This window comes from Podarcis bocagei, assembly GCF_964188305.1.
Source record: "Podarcis bocagei genome assembly, chromosome: 10".
NCBI classification, from domain to species: Eukaryota; Metazoa; Chordata; class Lepidosauria; order Squamata; family Lacertidae; genus Podarcis; species Podarcis bocagei.
In genome coordinates, this window is record NC_138135.1 from 39407938 (window position 1) to 39432317 (window position 24380).

The window sequence follows — 24380 nt, forward strand, 5'->3', positions numbered from 1 at the left end:
TAGATGGCTCATACCCTCTGAAGTAAAGGTCATATGTTATGCTAAGGTGGTAGCACACACACACAAAAACCACACTGTCGACTCCTCCTTGCTATTTAAACTTCCATCATCCCTATGATCTCACTTAAAACTGTAAATCCGTTGAAAGGGTTTTGCCTTGGGGCTAGAGGTTGTTGTGGAGCTGTTCCAACAACCCTTTGGTTAACACAAAAGGAGTCATGAGTGGCAAGCCTTATTGCACTAATTAATTAGAAACATGAGCCTTCATGTTGGACCTGCCTTGCCCCCCTACTCACCAACTTTTCAATTCTGGAAAATACGCTTCTGTGTGACGCACACAGTAGCTTAGATGGAGTTAATGCACAACAGAATCCACAATGGCTCTTTTTCATCACTATCTGGAGGTTGGCTATGAGTGCTATGAGTTCAGGGAAACAGAGCCGAGATTTAAAGTGATGCTTCAGCAAAAGAATGTATCATGGGCCAAGTATGGTTATAAATCTATATGCTAATAATAGCTCCAAGCGAAACAACAAGCCTACCCATAAGGCTTATTCATTGCTAAGGTTGCTTCCAGACAGACAAGTGTTATATAAAGATTGCACTTCCTCTACCCTACATGCAGAATGGCAAGACTCTTCAGGTAGTCTCACACTTTACAAAAAATGTACATCCTGTTATACATAATCCATACTTTGGTGTGTCATATACAGCTATGTAGGTGGGTAGGTGGCATAACCTTTTATCAGGATGTTTATTTTCAACACACACACACACACACACACACACACACACAGGTTTTCATGTTTACCAAAAAGAGCTCCCCCTTCCTTAGCTGCTACTGTGCTAATAATTTTTAAGCTAACTGCAATGGCACCAACCAGAAAAGCAGTGAGATCCTTTTCAATTTATTTAACATTTTGCACTACGTAGTTTAATTACATAGTATAATTACACAAATATAGATTTAAAATATGGGTGAAGATGTTATTCTGACTTTAAAAAAAATAACATTACTAAAAATGGCACAGTCTATGTACTGAAAAGTAGAGACCTGGGAATAGGCTCAGCTGCCTGAATGATCACCACCGACATTGTTTGCACCTGTCTTCTCCAATCTGGTGCTGTGCAGATGTTCAGCTCCAGCTGCCACACTCAATATGGCCTGTGGTCATCACGCAAGATGTAGACCAAAACATCTGGCAGGGAAGGTTGGTCCTACACTGATTGGCAATGGGTTTCCAGGGTTTCAAAAAGGATTTTTCCAAGCCCTACCTAGAGATATAAGGGACTGAAGCTGAGAGCTTCTGCATGCAAAGGGTGTACTCTATCACTGATCTACAACCATATTCCTTCAAAAAGACAGAAGAGCATTTCAACTTAACACTGCATCTACAGATATTGCACTATGTTCTGTTCCAAAAAAAGTGATTATCCCCCAAAAAATTTCAAAAGAGGTGAAAGTACCATGGGGAGAATACAAGATAACACATTTATGATGACACTGTGTAGATATCTTGTAACAGTACAAAGAACAAAGAGTGACAATTCAAGAGGAAACATCTAATGTGAAAGCACCCTAACGAAGCTGTTCCACAATCCACAAAAAAGATATGTAAACATCTCTTACGTTTTCTCTAATGAGCAGTCATATTTAAATATTTCTGATAAAGTCTGTGAACCAGAGACGAGGAGTACCTGAGCAACTGGAAAAGGAAAAAGAAAAAGAAAACATTTTGATATATTGGGTACAAGCATATATATAATGAGTTATTTAGGTACAATTGATTTAAAAGTAGATAGAAGGGAGTCCCCAGGAATTTTTCCAAGGAGGGAAAAGAAAATACTCCAAATAAATAGACAAACATAACTAGCATCAGAGAACAGGTCAACAATTTCTGGCAGCGCTGGTGACTCTGCAATGGCAAGGCCTAGTTAGATCTGGTCCCTGAGCAACCTATATGTCAGGTCTACCCCCCTGTTGTTTCTCAATGAGTAAACATGGCATCCAGGGAACTTCCTTCCACTCACTCCTCAAAGTCTTAGTTCTATGCCTAGCTGCCTTCACCTCCTCTAGCTTTTAATTGTACTCCTCCTACAATCAGTTTCACAGTCCACTCACAACTTAAAAAACACAGCCTCCTCCCTCCTTTCAACAAAATGGGTGTAACAAGTCTGGGCTGCTTTGCAGGGCTGGTGTACCCCATACTATCTCAACCACAGTCCTGCCCCCTGCAATATAGCTATTAACATTGATTGACTTTATCAGCGCTGGCATTAGCAGAGTAATTTTTAAAATATTTACAAACTCACTTCATATAAAATGTTATTCTGTGATAGAAAAATCATGAACTCCTTCTTTGCTGTTATCTTTTGTTCTTGGGCTGGCACACTTGTCCCAAATCACAGCTACCTTAAAATCTTGTATAATCAAATTGTTTTCTATGGAGCAGCAACCACTTATTTACCAGGGAAGACCAACAGAAGAAGCTTAACAATAAAGCAAGAGTTTTGCCTTCTCTTGCCTTACCTTTGACTAATTGGTTAGGTCTCCTTCCTTAAATTTCATTGGCTACACTGGCGGAGGAAGAGGAGTGCAGGGGGAGCACACTGCCCCCAGCAGCGCGATCCCACTAGTGTGCCATTGCGGCTGCCCCCCCCCCTGTAAGCGGTGCGCCACGCCCCCAGGACGTGTGCCACACCCCTGCCTGCTCTCCGCCCCCCAGTGCTGGAGCATGAAGCTCCGCCACTGATTGGCTAGTATTTCTTTTTTCTTCTTTGTAAAGTTTGTGATTATTATTTCATTTTATAATGTGTATAAAATAGAGAGAACAACTATAACACCAGATGAAAATTAAAACATGAAAAACAAAACTACAGTGGTACCTTGGGTTAAGTACTTAATTCGTTCCGGAGGTCCGTACTTAACCTGAAACTGTTCTAATCCTGAAGCACCACTTTAGCTAATGGGGCCTCCTGCTGCTGCTATGCCGCCGGAGCCCGATTTCTGTTCTCATCCTGAAGCACTATTTCTGGGTTAGCGGAGACTGTAACCTGAAGCGTATGTAACCCGAGGTACCACTGTATAAAATAGGCATGTGGACTGAGTAGTTGTACATAAGTTAAAATAACAAAGTCCAATTAAAGGCTATCAATTTCATCAGATCATCAACTATAGTTCCACATTTGCCATGCTAGTGACAAGGGACATCTTGAAAATATTTTTTTCTGCTGAATATGTCATAAAGGAATGCCAAATCATATAAAAAATGTCTGAAGGAGCAGGTAAGGTTTTCACAAACAAATGAGGAGAATAGTGCCTGCACAGTCTAACTCGTCCGTCAAATTCTAAAATGCCAGAAACTTACTACATTTTTACTTTTTAAAAATGAAAGCCAGGAATATGTCGATTAAGGCTCATTGGGTGAACAGGCTATCCCCTTTATCTTCCTGCAGATACCCATGCATAGAGCCCACATAAATGAAGAGGTTATGCCACAGATAATTGTATTACTTAATTATTTATTCTGTTTATGCTGCTCTTTTCAGTGGAGTTTCCAAAGAGCTGATAACATGGGTCACGTTTCTCTGGCATGACAATTAGTCTTCAGTCTTCTATAGCAACTTTTTTCTAATGTAGTTTAAATAGTTGAATGCGTACACACAAATGCTCTAATCTTGTCAACACAAGATTTGGGATTCAGGGCTGTTTTCAGGAAGTGGCCTTCATCTTGGTGCCAGACAATTAAGACCATCTTCCCCAATCTTGCACACGCAAGAAAAGACTGACAAGTGTGACATGATAAAATAGTAGCCAGGCTTACACCAACCACAAACAACAGCCAACCTCTCTTCCTTTTTCCAACCTCCAACCACAGCAATCCATAACACACTTTCAAAGCTTCCTCTTTCAGAACCAACATGGCTTTATCCTCCCTCCGCCCAAGCACAGTAATGAAAAATCAGGCCACATATATCCTCACAGATTCCATACAACAAAACATGCCAGGTGTTATAGGTAAAATATGAAGAAAACTTGCCTTTTCCAACTAGATCAGCCGCCTTAAGGTGACAAGAGCAGTTCATGACGTCTTCCTTCACATTCTCACAAAGAATTTTTTTGGTATTCACATCTATCACTTTGCAAGTGAATGGCCCTTCAGAATTTCCAACTGCAGTTACAGAAATCTAAAGGAATGAGAAAATTGTTAAGCTATCAACCTCTTAGATGATAGTCTGGAGGAACTTCCAAGAGAATCAGAGTTAAACTCTCAGGGTAAATGTTGATAGGCTACTTAAAGATGAGATAAAAAGTGAATGGCAAGAAACAATTGAAAATATACCGCCAACTTTTAACTGGCTGAATAGCAGGAGCTGCTGCAATCTGCCCAACTCCATTCACCACACCCAACGATTCCTACTGGGAAGCCATGAGATTTATACAGAACGATTCTCCCACTTCCTTCTCTCCCTAGAATGATGATGATTTGTTACACATGTAGACCATGTTTTATGCAAACCAGAATTCATACCAACCAGTGTTTGTAAATCTGCTTCAAACCTTAGCTTCAATATACGGTCAAGAAGATTCCTGGTTTGCATTAACCATAAACTATACAGTGGTGCCTCGCAAGACGAAATTAATTCGTTCCGCAAGTCTCTTCGTCTTGCGAGTTTTTCGTCTTGCGATGCATGGTTTCCCATAGGAATGCATTGAAAATCAATTAATGCGTTCCTAGGGAAACCGCCTTCAGACCAGGTCCGGGGACAGTCTGTCCCCGGACCTCATCTGAAGGCTGGGGGGGGGGAGATAAGGGCTTTTCTTCCCACCCCCAGCATTTTAAAAAACCCCGGGACAGCGGAGGACTTCTCCGCTGTCCGGGCAATCTTAAAATGCTGGCGGGCGGCATTTTAAAATCGCCCCGGGACAGCGGAGGACTTCTCCGCTGTCCGGGGCGATTTAAAAGCCCCTGGGAAGGCAGGCAGGGGGGACAAAGACTTTTGCCCCCCGCCAGCCTTCAGAAGGTGTTCCCGCCCCCCGCCCCGCTTCGGAGCACCGTTCCAAAGCGGGGCGGTGGGGGAAGGTGTTCCCACCCCCCCGCCCCGCTTCGGAGCACCGTTCCGAAGCGGGGCGGTGGGGGAAGGTGTTCCCACTCCCCCGCCCCGCTTCGGAGCACCGTTCCGAAGCGGGGCGGTGGGGGAAGGTGTTCCCACCCCCCCGCCCCGCTTCGGAGCACCGTTCCGAAGCGGGGCGGTGGGGGAAGGTGTTCCCACCCCCCCGCCCCGCTTCGGAGCACCGGGAGAGCGATCTCCCCACAGCCCCTTGCTTCAAAAGAGGTCCGGGGGCAGCGGGAAGCGCTTGCCGCTGCCCCCGGACCTCTTTTGAAGCAAGGGGCGGTGGGGAGAAGCGATCTCCAGCATAAGGAAACCATTAACCTCTTCACATTATAGCAACATGATCTAAAACCATTCCAAGCAGAAAGCGGGGAGAATCAGAAGACATCACCATTGCTCTAACAAGGATTCACCTGGAGCCATAACTGGAGCCACCCAAGGAAGTTGGGTTAGGGGGTCCCAATCCTGCTGGGTGCATGCAAACTGACACAGTGCGATCTGCAAGTATGGGAGCCTGGGATTCTGCCAGTATGCCAAATACATTGGATTCATTATGTAGGATGAATTGCTTGTCTAAAGAGATGGTTTGCAGAGAATGTCAAACATGGAAGCTTGGGCCAGATACATGCTTTTGTGTACATAAAAATAAATAGGGTTTTGTTTACCCAGGTTCGCCCACCCCTTTGTTACACCAGGAGAAAGGAATAAGCAGCATAGCATTGGGCTATTATGTTTCAGTCAGACCAGAGTACTGAGAGAGCTCAGAATTGCCAAGTTAAATTCTCTCATTTGTAAAAACAATGTAAGTAGTGCAGTTATACTATAAATGAAATGAAAATGATGTTTAACATACCTCACCTCTGTAATGCTTAGATGTGTAGATTTTCAGGCATTTATCTGTTCCATATGGAATGCTTGTCCAGTTCATTATATTATTTGAAACTGGGCATTCCCCTTTTAAAGTGCAGCTGAAGAAAAGTCCAAATATATGCATGAGAGAAATAGAGAAATCTCTTTCAATTATATATAAAAATATGCATTATTTGTATCTCCTAGCCAAACTGTGGCCACCTTGACTGGACATTTCTAAAGTGCCTTCTCAGCTCTTAATAGGCTGAGAAATCATGTTCCAGATATTTAGCTTTAAAAAAGATACATCAAACAATGAACATCTATTCCATCATTTCCTTTCAATCAATTTGTTCCACCCTGTTGGCTAACTATGCAAATTTCCGGGAGATAGAACTGATTAACCTAATCAGATTTTCTCACTTTATTGTTGCTTCATTTCTGTCTTTAAAACCATAAAAAACCAGTCACACCCATTGATTCTTTCTCATGGCTTGTGATGCCATTGTCCCTCGAAGCCACATATCCAAGAGTAGATATGAGTTTTGGAGAGTCGGTGTTAAAGAACATTTATTTACATTATTTTCTTTGGGACCACTCTATGACTTTTTCAATCTTATGAGAATATATCATTATGGTCTTTCTCAAATTTCAAATTAAAAATAGGGTATGCGAATTTAACGCAACTATCCAAATAACTCCTTCCTGCTAACTATAATTATAACCACAATTATAGATGTCCTTTTAAGAAGAGTCTTACTGCATGCTAGCTTTAATTGCTAAAACACTAATTTCTTATTTACTGCTTGGCTACTGGCTTGTCCCTATTGTGTCTTATCACTCTTTTTTGCTCAAACTTTATAAAAATATAATTTTAAAGCAAATAAATAATTGTTATGGTCTTCTTGTTGTTTTAGAATTTCAAAGTTATTTGGCACCAGGATTCTGTCTTAGCCCAGTTAGAATACTAACACAAACATCCTGGGAAGGTTAGGAGAGAAACTTGAGTTGCCTTTGCATTAATATTATTAGTAAGTGTCGTTATAGGAAGAGTCACTGCAGACTTAAAACTGACCCAAGATGGCTTTGTAAAAACAACTGTGGATACAGCCTTAAGGTATCAAGAATTAAAAAATACCAATAACGAAGCATTTATTCATATGAGCCTAAGAAGCAAAAATGCATACTTGTTATATGAATAACACCATCCACAGTGGGGGTCCACGGCAGTTAAACATTCTTTACAGGAAATATACTTGCTACAATTGGCAACCTTTGTTCTCCAGATCTAAAATAGAAAGGGAGAAAAAATCACTCTTGCATGTTTCTAGTAAACATTTTAAAAAACGTAAAATAATTTTCATAAAGCCAGGAAATAGAAAGAAAAGCAAATCAGTAACTTAAAGAAAAAAAGGAATTCGAAGTAGTTCCTTACAATATTGCAACAACCTTCTGCTGTTCATGTCACTTCAAGTTAACCTTCTATGGATCCCTCACACCACTTTGCTAATTTGGGGGTGTATAGGAAGAGATCATTTGCAAACTGGACCTGTCACAAGACCTTTGCCAGCTGTGCTCACTTGTACTTAAATTCAGAGCAAACGGGGTGGCATATGACTTCAAAAATAATTTGCATGCAGATTCCCTGCCTGTTACAGCCTTTGTCTCTAAACTTCCGTTTCTAGGAAAGGCTGCTGAATGTGTGGTTGCCCTTCAGCACTTTAAAACCACCAACTTTCTGCACACCTGTTAACGTGGTTTTTGGTCTGGAAGGAGTGTGGTCTCTCATAACCATTTCTGCCTGGCTGGAGATTGCTACGGGCAACTGCACTCCACTATTAATCCTATTAAATCCTGCTGCAAATCTTTGATGCTAAAGTGTGTTCTTGGCAATGCCATTGTGGGCTCTTCCACTCTGGAGTTTAATGTGGATTTGAAGCTGCTTCTCTCTGTCTCTCACTTTTGCAGTGTATAAAAGCGTCCTCCTCATCCAAGTGGCAGCCTGCACCTCCCATTGCTAAATTAAGTTTATTTTCTGTCTTGTTCTAGCTGGGTCCCAGGCTGCAAGTAGCCTTCCAGATAACCATGGCTATTGCAGACCGAGAGCTGCAAATTCCATAGCCAATCCAAGGTCCAATTCCAGACAAGCAGTGATTTTAACAGAGTTGAGGGGCAACTGAAGGTCCAGGTAAGCAGACGGTCAGGATCAGGTGCAAGAAACAGTGTTGGTTAGCAAGCCATTGTTCCAGCAGTTCTCTCAGCCTTGCACTGAGGCTCTTAAACCAGAGGCACCAGAATCCCACCCTAGGCACAGCTGCAGCCTCTCAAGACATCTCTGCAGAATCCTTCTCCCGAGGAGGGTGCTACACCTGAGTAGTCCTTTGCTCTTTTCAACCAATCACTCTTCTTGACTATGAGGAGACAGCTGGTGGCGACATAATATTTGCCAATCTGTGGATAATGCAATAGGAGAAGAAAATGCAATACAAAAATGTGGATCCTCTGAAGCTTATCATGTGGGGAGCGTCATTGCTTTTAACATGTGATGACATTTCACTAGATGGTTTCTACTGACGCGTTTACTTCTTCCATTTTGTTTCCATCAGTCCCAAAGACATGTTCATGGCATTTTTATTTTTAACCCAGCTGTTTTTCACAGAGCAGCTATGTTAAAATATATAAATTGCCCTTGCACGTAGATGGCAAAGGAAAAGGTAGGACAGGAAGTAGGAGTCTTTCATATGAATGATTCCTAATCTTATCTGGCTTTACTTTTTAAAAGTACAATTCTGTACTTTTGCGCAATTCTGGAAAAACTTATATTCCAGATTTGTACTTTTTTTTAAAAAAAAGTGCATACACAGGCAAGCAAATAACTTCACACATATCCACAATGGACCTCAGGGGAGTAATAATATTTGAGGGAAGGAGACAATACTACATAGTACACCTACATGCATCCTAACAAGTACCACCCACTAATGTGCACAAGAAAGGAGATGGTTTTTGGAGCCGTAAGATTGAAAGTACCTGTGTGGATAAAAGTGCCCGAACAAGCACATGCAACAGTGAGCCAGGTATGCATTAATGCTCTAATCTGAACAGAGACTGAAAGGAGTTCTCTTGTAATAAGGAAATCTCATGTGTGGTGATTACTCATCATCCATCCAAACATTCCTCACAAAGGCTTACCGGTGCTTCCTGAATTCAATGGATAAATGAGAGATGCTGAGAGAGAGATCATATGAAGGTGTGCAGTTTGATGCCATCAACAAGTTTTCTCTTGTTTCCATCAACTCAGTTTTGAAAAGTCCCTGCACTCACGTAAGACAATGTAAGTCAGTTACGCAACTGCGAACACTAAGAAAATGATGCGATAGCTAATCTCTAAAGTTACACAGAACTAATCAAGTCAGTTGCATAGTTTAGAATCTCTGTTGACTAGAAATCACACCTACTCATATTCAGGGTCCTGTTCTACAACCCAAAAGTAAAGTAGGTTGCTGGACTTCAGTTAACAAGGACTTTGCCAGATGACTGAAAGCCAACTTCAGAAGTACTCTTTGTGCTGACTGCTGCTTTTAGCTCACCTTGTTACCAGATGGTAGATAGATGTAATCTTTATTCACAGGGTCAAGTTCAAGTTTGTGAAAAATTGGTGTTTCTTCTTCAATTTCATATAAAATGTCTGGGCAATTTGCTTTCATGTTTTCATCAAGAATAACCTAAAAGCACAGGAAACAAAAAGAACCACTATCATGTTATCATGGGCAAATTTATCTGCCCTATTTGAATACACTATGGTTCCTCTATTCCTCCCCATCATCAGCTATTTGGAACAGATTTTTTTTGGGGGGGGGGGACGACATGTTTGGGTGGAGGAGGTGGAAGCAGAAGTCCCACTGTGCAAGCAGAACCTCAAATGAACAGATAAGAAGCAAACTGCATGGATAATCTAACAAATACTCTGACCTGGAAAGAGAACATGTTCTTTTACTATTATCTCAAGAAAGATAAAAGGACCTATTTTGAATGCACGTTCAGTGACTAATGATCAGGATTTGTATGTTTTCAATTTGGTCAGCTATTCTTTACAAATACAACATTTAAAATGTTGATTGCACAGGGTTTTAAAACCATGCAGGCAGCCTCCATGAATAGAAGATCTTCCCATTCATTCTCAAACTCATGGAGTGGTCTCGACTGTGTACAGGTAATGTGTTGGAAGCAGAATGTCTGGACTGCATGCCTCCATTTCTCCTCACATGTTTGGTTCCTCAGCTGCTTTGTATAGCTATATTAGCCCTATTTGGGCTAATAAGCAATCAATCAATAAATAAATACATACAATAAAACAGTGTAAGATGACAGCAATAAAAGCTTTTCAAAAAGCTAGACAAACAGCCTAAAAACTTATTTTGAAATTACATTATTTAAATTATCTCACTGAAAACCAATCCAACGAAATGTTGAATAAAGGCCAACATATATTTTTGTTGGGGAGAAGGCATTGTTTAATTACGTAGAAAGCCACTGGACTTGGGGGGAAAGGAACCATCTTTCAAATATTATACAAGAAGAGAAGTTACAGTCGTACCTTGGAAGTCGAACAGAATCTGTTCCGGAAGTCCGTTCAACTTCCAAAACGTTGGGAAACCAAAGCACAGCTTCTGATTGGCTGCAGGAAGCTCCTGCAGCCAGTCAGAAGCTGTGGAAGCCCCATTGGAAGTTCGGCTTCCAAAAATAGTTTGCAAACTGGAACAGTCACTTTCGGGTTTACAATGTTGAGGAGTCAAAACGTTCGAGAACTAAGCTGTTCAAAAACCAAGGTAGGACTGTATTTGCCAATATAGCAACTATTTAGCACTTTTACATGCAAAATGCCAAGAAGCTTCTATCAACTAATGCAACAACAATGATTCATCAGTTAAACCATGAAACAAACCATAAGCCACGTACTTTCAGCAACTGTCCATTTCTTGTTCCCAAAAACAAAACAATCTTGTTCAAAACCACAGTGGCATAAACTGACACCAAATCAGAGTGGCTCAGCAAAGTTGCATTGTTGATTGGCCAAGCTATCTTGTTCTGAAAAATCAAATACAGAAGCAAAATATGAGTATACATCATTTTATCAAATATGAACTTATTATTTTCAAGCTACCTTACCTATAACTTGCTGCTGAAAGCTTCTTTATGGGAGTCAGCGTTGCACTTAAGGCAGGGCTCCACACAGTATTATTGCAAAACTTTGGCAGCTTATGGGTCGGTATAGATACAATGCTAGACCACAGTTTAGTATTACGAGAATGATTCTAGCCTTCTCCTGAACTCACGTGACCACCCCAATACGGCCCTAAAGTGAAGTTTGGAAGCTTCCAATTTTCTCCTATCAGGATGAGAAATAATAATATCTTAGGTGTAAATGTCATGTTTTAAAGCAGAGTATGAATCAGGAGACCAGAGAAAAACCAGGAAACAAACAGCATGTATTACTTGAACACTGGAAGCATTCATACAGATAACAGCTATGCCTTCTGGCAAACTTCTCATCAGTCATGAGTTTAGCTGTTCCTTAACTGTACAACTACAGCAGCATGTTCTTTAGTTGATATTTACTGAGAACCTAGCCAAAGATTACATGTTGGAAGCTACAGGAAAGAGTGTAACAAAAAGGAGGAATAAATAATTTTATTTATACATACATACATACATACCCTGCCCATCTGGGTAGGGTGGCTACTCAGGGTGGCTTCCAACAAAATATTAAAAATACATTAAAACATCAGCCATTAACTACTTCCCTGATGTATTCTGAAAGTCAGGCAGTTGTTTATTTCCTTGACATCTGATGGGAGGGTGTTCCACAGGGCGGGTGCCAATACCGAGAAGGCCCTCTGCCTGGTTCCCTGTAACTTGGCTTCTTGCAGTGAGTGAACCACCAGAAGGCCCTCAGTGCTGGACCTCATCGCTGAGCGATGGGGGTGGAGACCAGTTTAATTAAATCAGTTAATCATTGCAAACACAAATAAACAATTAGGTGGGGACCTGAACTATAAAATCAGGAAAATGTAAAGGCCAAAAACCAAAGAAATTAAAAACTGTGCTGCAATTCGATATTTTTAAAAGGATATAAAAAAAATTGCAACAATAAGCAATTATTTAACTGGGCATGATGGGCCCCATTCAGACATCATGATCTTTGCTTTAGAAGCTATGATATGCAGGAACTTAATGCTCTTTCATGCATCCCTTTTCTCCCATTTTACCCCTCCTTTAGCACCAGCTGGTAAACAGGCCAGGAAGTCACAGTTAATCATAGCTTCCTTTTATGTCCAAACTGATAGCTATGATTAACAGCTTTCAAACAAGCCAGGATTTGGAAGCAAATGTTGGGAGCCATTAACCATAGTTCCCTGGTTCAAACTGAATGTAACACGAAGCTGTGGTTAACTAGGCTTGCTGGCTTGTGTGCCTGCTCATGTGACGGGAAGAGCAAAGGAACCTACAAGAGTTAACCATCTGAAGACAGTAAAATCTTCAATCCAAGAGAGTTTATGCAAATCAAGGGGACCGCATGTTTTTCAAAGGGGACCCTTTAGGAAAAAAGTGTTGTTTAATAATTATTTATTAATTAAATTTCAATCACATTCCTTCTTTCCAAAGGAACCAAAGTGCAGCATACAGCAAAACGGAAAACTTTCAGAAACGATCAAATATCCTTACAGGTAAATAATTTCAAGGTTGTCAGGAACAATATATTTCAGCAATCAAATGACTGGGTGAACAGAAATGTTTTTAAATTCCACCTAACAGTAAAGAGGGAGTACAGGAAACTGAATTCAGTCGACTTTCCCCTCTGTCATATATACTCAATTTCTTTTAAAGTGGCTCAACTCAAAACAACACAAACACAAAACCCTAATATATATCAAATGATGCTATACTATACACACAAACATCGTGATCCATTTATACAAATATTTACAAAAAGATGTATGATGGATTATCATGTTTGTGAGTACATAAAACACTATTTTATTTAGGTTCATGGGTATGTTTGTGTTTTGGATGCTGAAGAAAAAACTCTTATACGTAGATTTAACACAAAATATAATTTGATGTTTTGCCACTCAATCTCCCATATTATTGAAGCTCCAGGCATTAATTACATGTGTGCATGAAGTTGTGCTGTACTTCGAGAAAATATATGCTGCTACTGCAGCATCTGCCAATGCTGTTTGTGGTCTAAAGTGTTAGGGGCATTGAATGCTGAGCGATCAACATAATGTGGTTTGTCAGCTCTCACCCCTGTACAAAGTTTCACAACCACTTTTAAACAAGACAGGAAAACAACGTTGTAACACCAAGAAAGAAAGAAAAAGTTTTGCCGTCTTATCCAAAGAGGAAGTGCTTCAATATTCCTTTGTTTTTCCATAAAGCAGGAGAACACAATGTGGTCCATTATATACGGCATATCTACAAAAGGTGGGGGGAAGAGTGTGACTACACCAGGCTTCCTCAAGCTCGGCCCTTCAAATGTTTTTTGTCCTACAACTCCCATGATCCCTAGCTAGCAGGACTAGTGGTCAGGGATGATGGGAACTGTAGTCTCAAAACATCTGGAGGGCTGAGGTTGAGGAAGCCTGGACTACACCATCAGCAACACTTGTTGACAGAAATTAACATCCAAGCAACCTAAGCATCTATGGCCTAAACTACACATAGTGATGGCAGATGCCGGGCATTGACACTGGTGAGATAATTTGGCTCTGCACAGCTGTCTTTTATTTATCCAGCCTTCCCAACTGCATGCTTTTTTGGACTGTGATTCCCATCAGCCCCAGCCACCACAGCCATGGAGAGGGGTTCTTATTTTAATTAGGCATTTTTGATCACCTTTAATGTGGCATCCCAAGGTGGTGTACGAGAGATATAAAGCATTAAGCAATTTATATCATTAATACATTAAAGTTTAAATACAGAAACAATCCAGGGCAGAACTTTAATTCCTTGCCCTCACTACAACCCAGGTTGGAATTGGAGGGGTGTGTGTGTTGCAGTAAGAAGAAAAGTCCCACTGGTGTCAATGGGACTAAACTGCATGACAAATGTCACACTTAGTTAAAAGAGGTATGCTTTAAAGCAGTGTTTTCTTCAACCTAATCCCCAGATGTGGTTGGACTAAAATTCTCACCACCCACAGCCAGCTTAATACAATTACTGCTTTGTATTATTGTAATTTATTTGACTTATTTCTCACTTACTACAGAGACAACTTACAAAGATTAAGAACCAAGAAGAATTCCACAAAACAAAAACAATGTGTTCAATAAAACCATTTCAATAACCCATACAAAAAAATACCCACAGAAAAGAACCCACCCTCCTAACCTTCCTTCTTCAGAGGGGAAAACAGGAGAAGTGCCTCAAATGAAGATTGAATGGTCCAGAGGCACTCCCACAAAGGTATTTATAGATGAAAACCAGCACTTTGAATTGGACCCAGAAACATATAGGAAGACAATGAAGCTGTGCCAGCACCAGTGTTTTAATATGGGCTCACCTTGATCCTCTTAACAGTTAAGTGGCTGCATTCTGCACCAGCTGCAGTTTGCAAGCCATCTCCAAAAGAAAGCTCCACATAAATTGCACTGCAGTAATCCAATACAGTGGTACCTCAGATTAAGAATTTAATTCGTTCTGGAGGTCTGTTCTTAACCTCAAACTGTTCTTAACCTGAAGTACAACTTTAGCTAATGGGGCCTCCTGCTGCCGCTGCACCGCTGCTGCACAATTTCTGTTCTCATCCTGAAGAAAAGTTCTTAACCCGAGGTACTATTTCTGGGTTAGCGGAGTCTGTAACCTGAAGCATATGTAACCTGAAGCGTATGTAACCTGAGGTACCACTGTATTGAGGCTGTGAGAGCATTCATAGATTACTGTGGCCAAATTATCCCTGTCCACAAAGGGTCATCATTGGGCTACCAGCTGAAGCTCCTAGAAGGCACTCAGTGGGGATGATCTTCACCCCAAATGAGTAACCAACATGATGCTCTCCAAATGTTGTTCTTCTATGACTCCCATCATCACTAACCATCAGTCATGCAAGCAAGGATGCAGGATGGAGGTAACGAGTCCACTATCTTCTGGAAAAAACATGGCTGGGGAAGTTCCATAGCTGTTCTCTGCTAATGTTGTCCAACTGAAGTTATGCAGGAAGGCACTGACAATCGCATCCTATGCACAACTAACCCGAGCAATTTCAACCTTACTCAGTTGAAAGCTGAATGTCTGAAATCTTGCAGATCAATTGCACGCAAGGCGGAGAGCTTAAAAGCTCCTTCTGCACTGGGTTTTCCCAGTGTGGAAAGAGCTTTTAAGTGCTCAGACTTGCTGGTACCAGGCTCTAGGATGCTCTCACAATATCTTATGGAAACTTGGATGGCCCTGTGAGATCTCACAAGAGCATCCCAGTCCTTAGTAAGCAGGTCTTGAGAGCTTAAAAGTTCTCTGCCTTTCTTGTAAGATAAGGATGGTTGGGGGGGTTCAAAGGGGTGGTTCCGGTACCGGTATATGTGTTTTTGCTTATATGCATCATCCCCAGAATGTAACCCCTGTGCAAGACACAATCATACTGTAGTCCTTCCATCCCCCCAAGCCCTCCCACACTGTGCAAACTTTATCCTTCTTTATAAAATGTGTATTTGTTTTAGCTAGCACTTACTCCACTGAAGCTAACAGACAAGTTGTGCAAGTATTAAATGGCACAAGAAGACGCAACAGGATGCTCCGAGCATATGGCATACTATTAAGGCATCTGAAGTTTTGGCACAGATCTGATTTGGTCTTGCAATACTACTTCTAATACTATGACAGTGGTACCTCGGGTTAAGTACTTAATTCAGTCCAGAGGTCCGTACTTAACCTGAAACTGTTCTTAACCTGAAGCACCACTTTAGCTAATGGGGCCTCCCGCTGCTGCCGCGCCGCCAGAGCACGATTTCTGTTCTCATCCTGAAGCAAAGTTCTTAACCTGAAGCACTATTTCTGGGTTAGCGGAGTCTGTAACCTGAAGCGTATGTAACCCGAGGTACCACTGTAATTCAATTGATAAACCGCCCTTTATCAAAAGATCCCAGGGTGGTGTACTACATTAAAAACACAATACAGAGCATCAATGATAAAAATATGTAATAAAAATATAGTAAAAAGCATACTGACAAAGAGCCTTATAATAAAATAACCATCCTAATAACAGTCCTGTTCCCCACACCTATACAGGCCATAGATTATTTAATAGCCATAGGCCTGGGTAAAGACATGTAATGATAGGGCCAGGTAAGCCTCTCTGGGGAGAGTATTCTACAATCAGGGAGCCACCACAGAAAAGGCCTGTTCTCTTGCTGCTACCTTCCAAACCTCTCTGGGAGTAGGGACACAGAAAAGAGCCTCCAATTACAAGTGTAGAGTTCAGGTCGCTTTGTATGGGGGAAAGGCGTTCCTTAAGGTATTGAAGTCCAGAGCCATGTAAGGTTTTATAGTACTCTGAATTGGGCCACACAGAATTCACGAGAAACGTGTTGATGGGAACGTGTTAACCTTAACACAACTCTGTCATAAGACCAGATTGTGATAGAGAGATCATCCCTCCTTCCAGCATCATTCACTGTATTGCCTCTCTTTCTGTAGCCAAATATCTCTCTCATTCTCTGAATGTATGTATACACAAAACACCTGGCCAGGCCAGATGGCTCACTATGCTAATCTTTCATCAGACTTATTTATCTGAAGGCTTATAGGACTTCTGTGACTTAATTCCTATTTAAAAGAAAGCTATGCTTAAAATGCACCCCATTTTGAAAATAGCTAGATCAAACACACAGTATGTTAAAAAGAAATTCATTAACTAGAAAAGCTAACATTCCTGTCAGATTACAGACATGCCCTTTATATTCATGTAGTCTGCATAAGGCAGTCCAATAAATTATTTTTGAGGGGTATATTACTGTGTTTTGTTCTTTTCACATAACTCTTGACTAGGCCAAAAACAACAGCAACAGCAGCAGCAACAACAATGCAAACTAAATTTGCCGTCCACAAGACAAAAGCGCTGCTCTGGTTCGCCAGAAGTGACTTAGTCATGCTGGCCACATGACCCGGAAGCTGTACGCAGGCTCTCTCAGCCAATAAAGCGAGATGAGCGCCACAACCCCAGAGTCGTCCGCAACTGGACCTAACAGCCAGGGGTCCTTTTACATTTACGGGTAACATATAAGGTGTAGAACAATGGGATACACTTTATCGAGTTTTTCCCAAAGCAGAATCAGTGCAAGAGACTTCTGATTTCTACAAATGCCATGCTAGAAAAGAAACAAAACTCACCTCTTCCCATATCAGTCCTCTAGCACCTACAGAAGATTTGTGGAAGAAGGGGGTGTTGTTGTACCTCATGTGGGGTTTAGGAGAAAGCAAGATAGGGTGCAAGTTCCTCTCTTAGGTTTTCCTTCTCCACCATGCTGCTTCTTGCCTTCATGGATGTGAAACAAAGGTCCCTCAGCATCCCCTAGTCCTATGCAAATGTGAACTAGACTACTAGGGGCAAAAGGTTATTGTTTAATTTCTAAGTAGACTTTTGCAGAAGATAGAACATCCTTGCACAACTTCTATTTTTGGCAGAACCCTTTCCCTTTTTTCCAGTTTACAGAGAAGCCAGGAAAGGTATGCTCACCACATAATGAGGAACACTCACCAGTGGCAAGAGTGTGAGAGGACGACAATTGTGGAGCTCTACCTCATAGTCACCATGGCAACTTGAACAGCCGTAACAATAAGTGCTAAAATACCAGAAGCAAACATGTTTTTAATTTCCTTTTGCTTTCAGCTTGTTTTCAACTTTTAATTATTTTATTGTATCATTTTATGTCTTTATATTGTTGTAAACTGCTGTGATATATTCTTCATGATTTAACGGTATATAACAGGCACGTCCAGCTCCCTAAAGACTGCGATCTACTCCCACTATTAAAAAAAACTGGCAGTGATCTACCCATTGTCAGAGTTGTCAAGCTTTTTGGGGGAGGACTGCCAAGAGTTGAGGTTTTGGGGTGGGCAAGTGTTATTGAGCTTTTTGGGGGGAGGATAGCCACTTGACGCTGCCAGGAAACAATACTTGAGCTTCCCGTCTGCCCCAACTTTCCTTGCTGTGGAGGAGGGACATAGTGCCTGGGGCGTGGGGCCAAAACATTTCCGTGATCAACCAGGGTCACCCTGGCGATCTACCTGTACATTGCGGTTGACTGGTTGAACATGTCTGGTATATAAAAATAAAGTATTTAAGCAACCAGTGTGCCAATCTAAGTTTCTGAAAGTACAGGTCCTTTAACTGGGAGTTAGAAGTACAGTCATACGTTGGATCTCGAACGCCTTACAAGTCGAATGTTTTGGGTCCCGCATGCCGCAAACCCGGAAGTGAGTGTTCTGCTTTGTGAACGAACCCAAACGTCCAACGCAGCTTCCAAATGGCTGCAGGAACTTCCAACGGGAAGCCATGCCTTGGTTTCCTAACATTTTTCAGGTTGAACGGACTTCCGTAACGGATTCCGTTCGACTTCCAAGATACCACTGTAATCTGAAAACAAAAATATCTAGACAAGGCACAAAATATCCACCAAGTGTGATTTCCCATTCTACAACATTCAGTCTCACGTTACACATCCAAGGCAGCAATCCCAAATACATCTATTGAAAGGATGCCCATTGAAATACTTCTGTGAAAGCATGCAAACCAGAGTTGCTCATCTTTAGAAGGGCTCTCTGCAGAAAAGGCTTTACTTTTCCAAACATCTCATGCAGCCTGAACATTTTCCATTTGAGGCAAGAACTGTTCCCATTCCTTTCAGTTTCCCAACCTCTTAGGGCCAAAGGGTACCAATGTAAGGGATGGTCTTGGGCGCTAGAAAATATGCAACCAGCCCACAACCAAAAAAAACAAAACCACACCTCAATTTAATATAAAAATTGGGAGGTGCAGGGGGCCTTGGTGGGAACCAAGCAGGGTTCACAAGGGCACCATGTTGGGGGGCCCATCCCTAGGTTACAGTGGCCAGACTAGTAAAGGCTTGAGGGACTCTTCCTTACACTTTAAAATAATGATGATTTTATTTACTTTTCATGATACAGAAGACACATTTTGAGAATAAAATTGTTACAACGGTAAAAAACAACTTGTTTTCCTATTTATTAAAACAGTTTTATAGCCAGGGTGGCTGGTTGGGTTACAGATGTTCATTTTATTATCTTTCCTTTAAATATATGTTCTTTGAAGTCTGCTGGAACACGTGTGGAAGGGGATTCACTGCAGGGAACTCCATCATGCACCCTATAGCAAGCTTTGACTAACTCCCATCAGTTGCTGAGTGGTAGAGCCAAGACTACTGGGCTGGCTATGCAAGGTGTTTTCAAGTCCTTACTATGTGATGTCCTGCCCACCTGCCAAATAAGGTCCACATAGCCAAAAATGTTCCACAGCTCTGGTTTAAAATGTAATTCTGTGCATACTCAGTGTATTTCTATTTTTTTACTATGTTGGCAATCTATTTTCTTCTTGTTTTTCATACTAATGTATCCAGAATGCTGAACCAGCAACATCTAGGCTCATCACAGGTTCTCCAACCATAATCTAAATCAGGGTTTCTCAAACTTGGTTCTCCAACTTGTTTTGGACTACAATTTCCATCATCCCTGACCACTAGTTCTGCTATCTAGGGATGGGAGTTGTAGTCCAAAAACAGCTGGCGACCCAAGTTTGGGAAACCCTCATCCAAATGATGAATTTTCACCATTGTGTGGCTTCAAGTGCATACAGAAAAAGGTTTACTCCCTCTCTCAAAGAACTAGAGATTGTGGATAAGTGAATGTTAGAAGATTAGAGATAGGAAAAAAAGTTGCTTCACAGAGCATATCATTAAACTATGAAATTCACTCCCACAGGAGGCAACCAACTTGGACAACTTTTTAAAAGGATTGGACAAATGAATGGAGGTAAAGCAAAGGCTACTAGCCTTGATGACCATGCTCTGGGTGGAGGCCATGTGAAGGGACAGTGTTCTTGCACTTGGATCCTGCTTTATGGACTTTCCATAGGCATCTGGTGAGTCTGGTGAGAACAGGGTCTGGACCAGATAGGCCACTGGCCTGATCCAGAAGACTCTTCTTATTTCCTTATGATACCAGCACCAACAAAATGCTGTTTTGCCTTGCAAGCTATTTTAGATAATGGACAACACTACAGCAAACGGTTGTTTTTCCCCCCAGGAATGGTTGCAGAGATTTATATGTCAATGCTTAATAAAGGATGCACTTAATGTACAAAAAGCATTTTTTTAAAATTTGGTCACATGCATGTGGTGAGCTGACTTGCCATTTCAAATAGAAAAGTCTTTCTTTGCAAAGCTGTTGAGTAACTGTGTCTTGCCACTGCAAACCCAACTTTCTGCTTCCTATGTTGAGCAACATCATGTGATCTTCTTTTATATATGCTCAGCTAGCAGGACATCAGGTTTTTTTGCCAACTCATCCAACAGTAAGTGCGCTGGTTGCAGTGGGAAAGTGAAGCATCTCTCTGGAACCAAAGGGGGCTTGACAGTAATTCATGTTGGCTGAACTACTTCTATAGAGTTACATCTGCTCAGCCTTTCAGCACTTGCAGGTGATTACTTTGTTTTTAACTGTACAGTGGTACCTCGGGTTACATACGCTTCAGGTTACATACGCTTCAGGTTACAGACTCCGCTAACCCAGAAATATTACCTCGGGTTAAGAACTTTGCTTCAGGATGAGAAAAGAAATTGTGCTCTGGCGGCACGGCGGCAGTGGGAGGCCCCATTAGCTAAAGTGGTGCTTCAGGTTAAGAACAGTTTCAGGTTAAGAACCAACCTGCAGAATGAATTAAGTTCTTAACCCGAGGTACCACTGTACTTGCTGTTGTTTTAACCTTCCCTAGGACCTTGCAGTGAAGGGCAATTGTTGTTGTTGTTGTTGGGTTCAACATATCCAGAGAAATGCATCCCCTGTCATAGGTCTCACCCCACAACCCTCATGCAGTAAGTTCACCATGCTTCCTTAAGTTAGCTACCCATTATCAGTTGTGAGGCTGTCTTCCACCCATAAGTAAACTTTTGTGTAGTATTCCCTGTGAAAGTTCCTTCTAAATTAGAGCCTGCTGGGTCCCACCAATGGCCCATCTAGTCCAGAATCCTGTTCTCACATTGGCCAACCAGATGCCTGTGGGAAGCCCACAAGTAGGATCTAACCTTCAGCCTTGGAGGTGCAGAATAGCCATCATGGCCAGTACAGTGGTACCTCGGGTTAAGTACTTAATTCGTTCCAGATGCCCGTTCTTAACCTGAAACTGTTCTTAACATGAAGCACCACTTGGGCTAATGGGGGCCTCCTGTTGCTGCCGCGCTGCTGGAGCACAATTTCTGTTCTCATACTGAAGCATAGTCCTTAACCCGAGGTACTATTTCTGGGTTAGCAGAGTCTGTAACCTGAAGTGTATGTAACCTGAGGTACCATTGTAGCTTTTACTTTGTTGTTGTTGTTGTTTAGTTGTTTACTCGTGTCCGACTCTTCGTGACCCCATGGACCACAGCATGCCAGGCACTCCTGTCTTCCACTGCCTCCCGCAGTTTGGTCAAACTCATGCTGGTAGCTTCGAGAACACTGTCCAACCATCTCGTCCTTTGTCGTCCCCTTCTCCTTGTGCCCTCCATCTTTCCCAACATCAGGGTCTTTTCCAGGGAAGCTTTTACTTTACTTTCATTAATTTGTCTAACTCTTTTTAAAAGCTCTCCAAATATTGGAATTTCTGGGTGCTTGGTATTATCTTTTTCTTCTTCTACCAGTCTCTCTATTTCAGCGAAACTTGATGACAGCTGTTTCACACCATCATACAACTTTTTGCAAATGTGGAAGATACACCTGTTCACCCTGGCTTTTGACATGTGAAATGTATATTTTTAGGACCTAACTTGTTTTAGTAATTTTAAGTTGTTGAAAAACAATTTTATATTGTGTTTTAATATTAATGCTGCATTTTAATTGTTGCAACCTGCCCTTGAACCTTAGGGTGAAGGGCAGGTAATAAATTGGAATAACAACAACAGCAGCAGCATTCATTAATATGGACAACTTCAAACTTATGGTTAAACCTACACAGAAAGCTTACCCTCTTTCCTGTTCTGCCCTGTACTATTTAGTATTTTTTTCTATGTACCTTGAGTTACAAATATTGACAGTGAAGACAGGAATATTCTTAAGAGTCACAGGGTACATGCAAGATTTTGTTGTTTTTTTTACTGCTCCCTTCATATCTAGATTAGGGGATGGGAGAGAGAACAGAAAACATAGGTGTTTATATGGTGGTACTTCCAAGATGCTTAGGGTATTTTACTGTGGGATCAATGCAGGTTTCCTTAAAAAAGGTCAACAATTTTGGTGGTGTCCTAAAAAACTGCTCAACAATTTTGCAGGTGTCAGGAATTTTAGTCTTTGAAATATGGCAACCCTATTTTTGCAGCATCTACACAACATCACAGCTGTACATGCCAGCCTGTAGTTTCCCTCCCCAGTTAATGCAGATTTGCCTTTTGGGTGGGGAGATAATTTGATAAGAAAAACGAAAGCGAAATCCTGTTGCGGACTGCCTCTTTGTGACATTAAGCCACGTAAGAAAAAGAATAGTTAGGAACCCGGGCGAGTAATGCCCCCAATGTGTTTTAACACTGACCTAGAAAACTCACTGTCTCAGCTGCTATTAACTCACCCAGTGGGCTAGAAAACGCGACCGACCTTATGGGGCTGTTGCAAGCGCAAATAAGACCGCAAAGTTATTTCACATCTTTAAAACGGTCTACCTTGAGCATCAGACCAGCCGGCAACAACGACGGTGCGCTGTTAGAGCCGGCCCTCTGGTCTCCGATTCCGCAGGGCAACGCTCAACCTAGAACCAAAACTACTCACACATGTCTCCGCAGGCTCGTGTACGCAGATCGTGTTCGAATCGCCAAGGGCGCATCCCTCCGAAACGCTCGACACCTGGCTGAGGTTGAAGATGCAAAGGGCCGTGGAGGTCGGAGTGGCCGGACCCTCGGCCGAGCCGAAGACGCCGACCCAGAGCCCGCGCTCCTGGACGTAGTTGGAAGAGAGGATCCTCCGGGTGAAGCCGCCGCCGCAGCGCAAGATGGCCTGGCCGTGGCCGAAGAACCGGTTTGCCGGCATCTGGTTGACCACGAGCATCTTGGGCTCCATGCTGAGGCTGTAGTGATAATAAGGAAAGAAGAACTGCCCGCTCCACAGGAACGCGTCCGCGAAGTGCAAGTAGCAGCCGTCGTCCACCAGCAGCCGGTGGTCCTCCGGGACCGCCTTCTGGCGCTCTTGGAGAGCGACGGCCACTCTGGAGTCGCCCTCTGCGAGGCACTCTGGATCCAAGTCGCTGGAATCGTTCAGTCGGCGAGACGTGGCCACCACCAGCCGCCACTCGGAGCCGCGGGCAAAGATCCACCCGGCGGCGGAGCCATTCCGCAAGCAGGTCACCACCTCTCGCCCGAAAACGGTGGCGTTGGCGTCGGCGCCGAGGCGCTCCTCGTAGCAGGAGCCCTGCGGCTGCGTCCAACAGGTGAGCAGGCGGTCGTCGCCGAAGGGCAGCAGGAGCTTGTTGACCGTCGTCCCCGAGTCGAGCGCCGGGCTGCTGCGGTGCTCCTTCGCCCAGGCCAGCGAGGGCTCCACTTCGTACCAGCGATTGCCGCTGGCCACCAGCAAGCGCCGCGCGCTCGCCGCCAGGTTGGAGAGCGGCTGAGGGAAGGTCTGCGCGCGCGCCGCCTCCTCGGCCGCCCAGGCCAGAGCAGAGGCAGAAAGCAGCAGCAGGCAGTAGCAGGAAAGGCCGCCGCCCAGGCGCCCCCTCAGCCTTCGCCACCAGCCGGCCATGGCCACACACACACGCTGCGCTCCGGCTACCTAAGGCGGCTCTGCAGGCAGCGTGCCGACAGCTGCCCCATGGCTGCGCGCTGAGGGCAGGAACCTCCCCCTCTCCTTCCCCTCCCACCCCCACCCTCGCTCTCTGTGGTTTCCTCGGTGCCAGCCAGAAGACTTGCGCGCAGAAGTTCCTTTTTCCACGTCGCTGGGAAGCACCACTCGGCTCGCGCGTGCGAGCTTTCCCGCCTGCCCCTCACCGCCCACCCTCGGCAATGTCTCGCCCCGCCCCCTGGAGGCGCGTGCGGCTGGGGCGCTGCACGTGTTGGAAACTGGCCGGCCTGCTGCTTCCCGCCAGTCCCCAGTCCCCCCACCCCACAAGCGCTCCCCCCCCCACGCCTTGTTTAGACGTTGGTGAGGTCCATAGGGGAGCAAGGCGATTC

General features: G+C 43.1%; 1 protein-coding gene across 1 annotated transcript in view; it reads right to left on the reverse strand.

Moving 5' to 3' along the window:
- The window catches only part of PLXNC1 (plexin C1), a 55836-nt gene extending 31793 nt beyond the window's left edge, over window positions 1-24043 (reverse strand). The window contains exons 1-8 of the mRNA XM_081212205.1: window positions 22990-24043; window positions 10924-11052; window positions 9555-9689; window positions 7152-7252; window positions 5969-6083; window positions 3943-4188; window positions 3662-3785; window positions 1631-1706 (exon numbers count right to left, since the gene is read on the reverse strand). Coding sequence (XP_081068331.1) covers window positions 1631-1706; window positions 3662-3785; window positions 3943-4188; window positions 5969-6083; window positions 7152-7252; window positions 9555-9689; window positions 10924-11052; window positions 22990-23952 — 1889 coding nt within the window. The 5' untranslated portion in view covers window positions 23953-24043. The remainder of the gene's footprint in view (window positions 1-1630; window positions 1707-3661; window positions 3786-3942; window positions 4189-5968; window positions 6084-7151; window positions 7253-9554; window positions 9690-10923; window positions 11053-22989) is intronic.
- Between the last annotated feature and the right edge of the window lie 337 nt (window positions 24044-24380).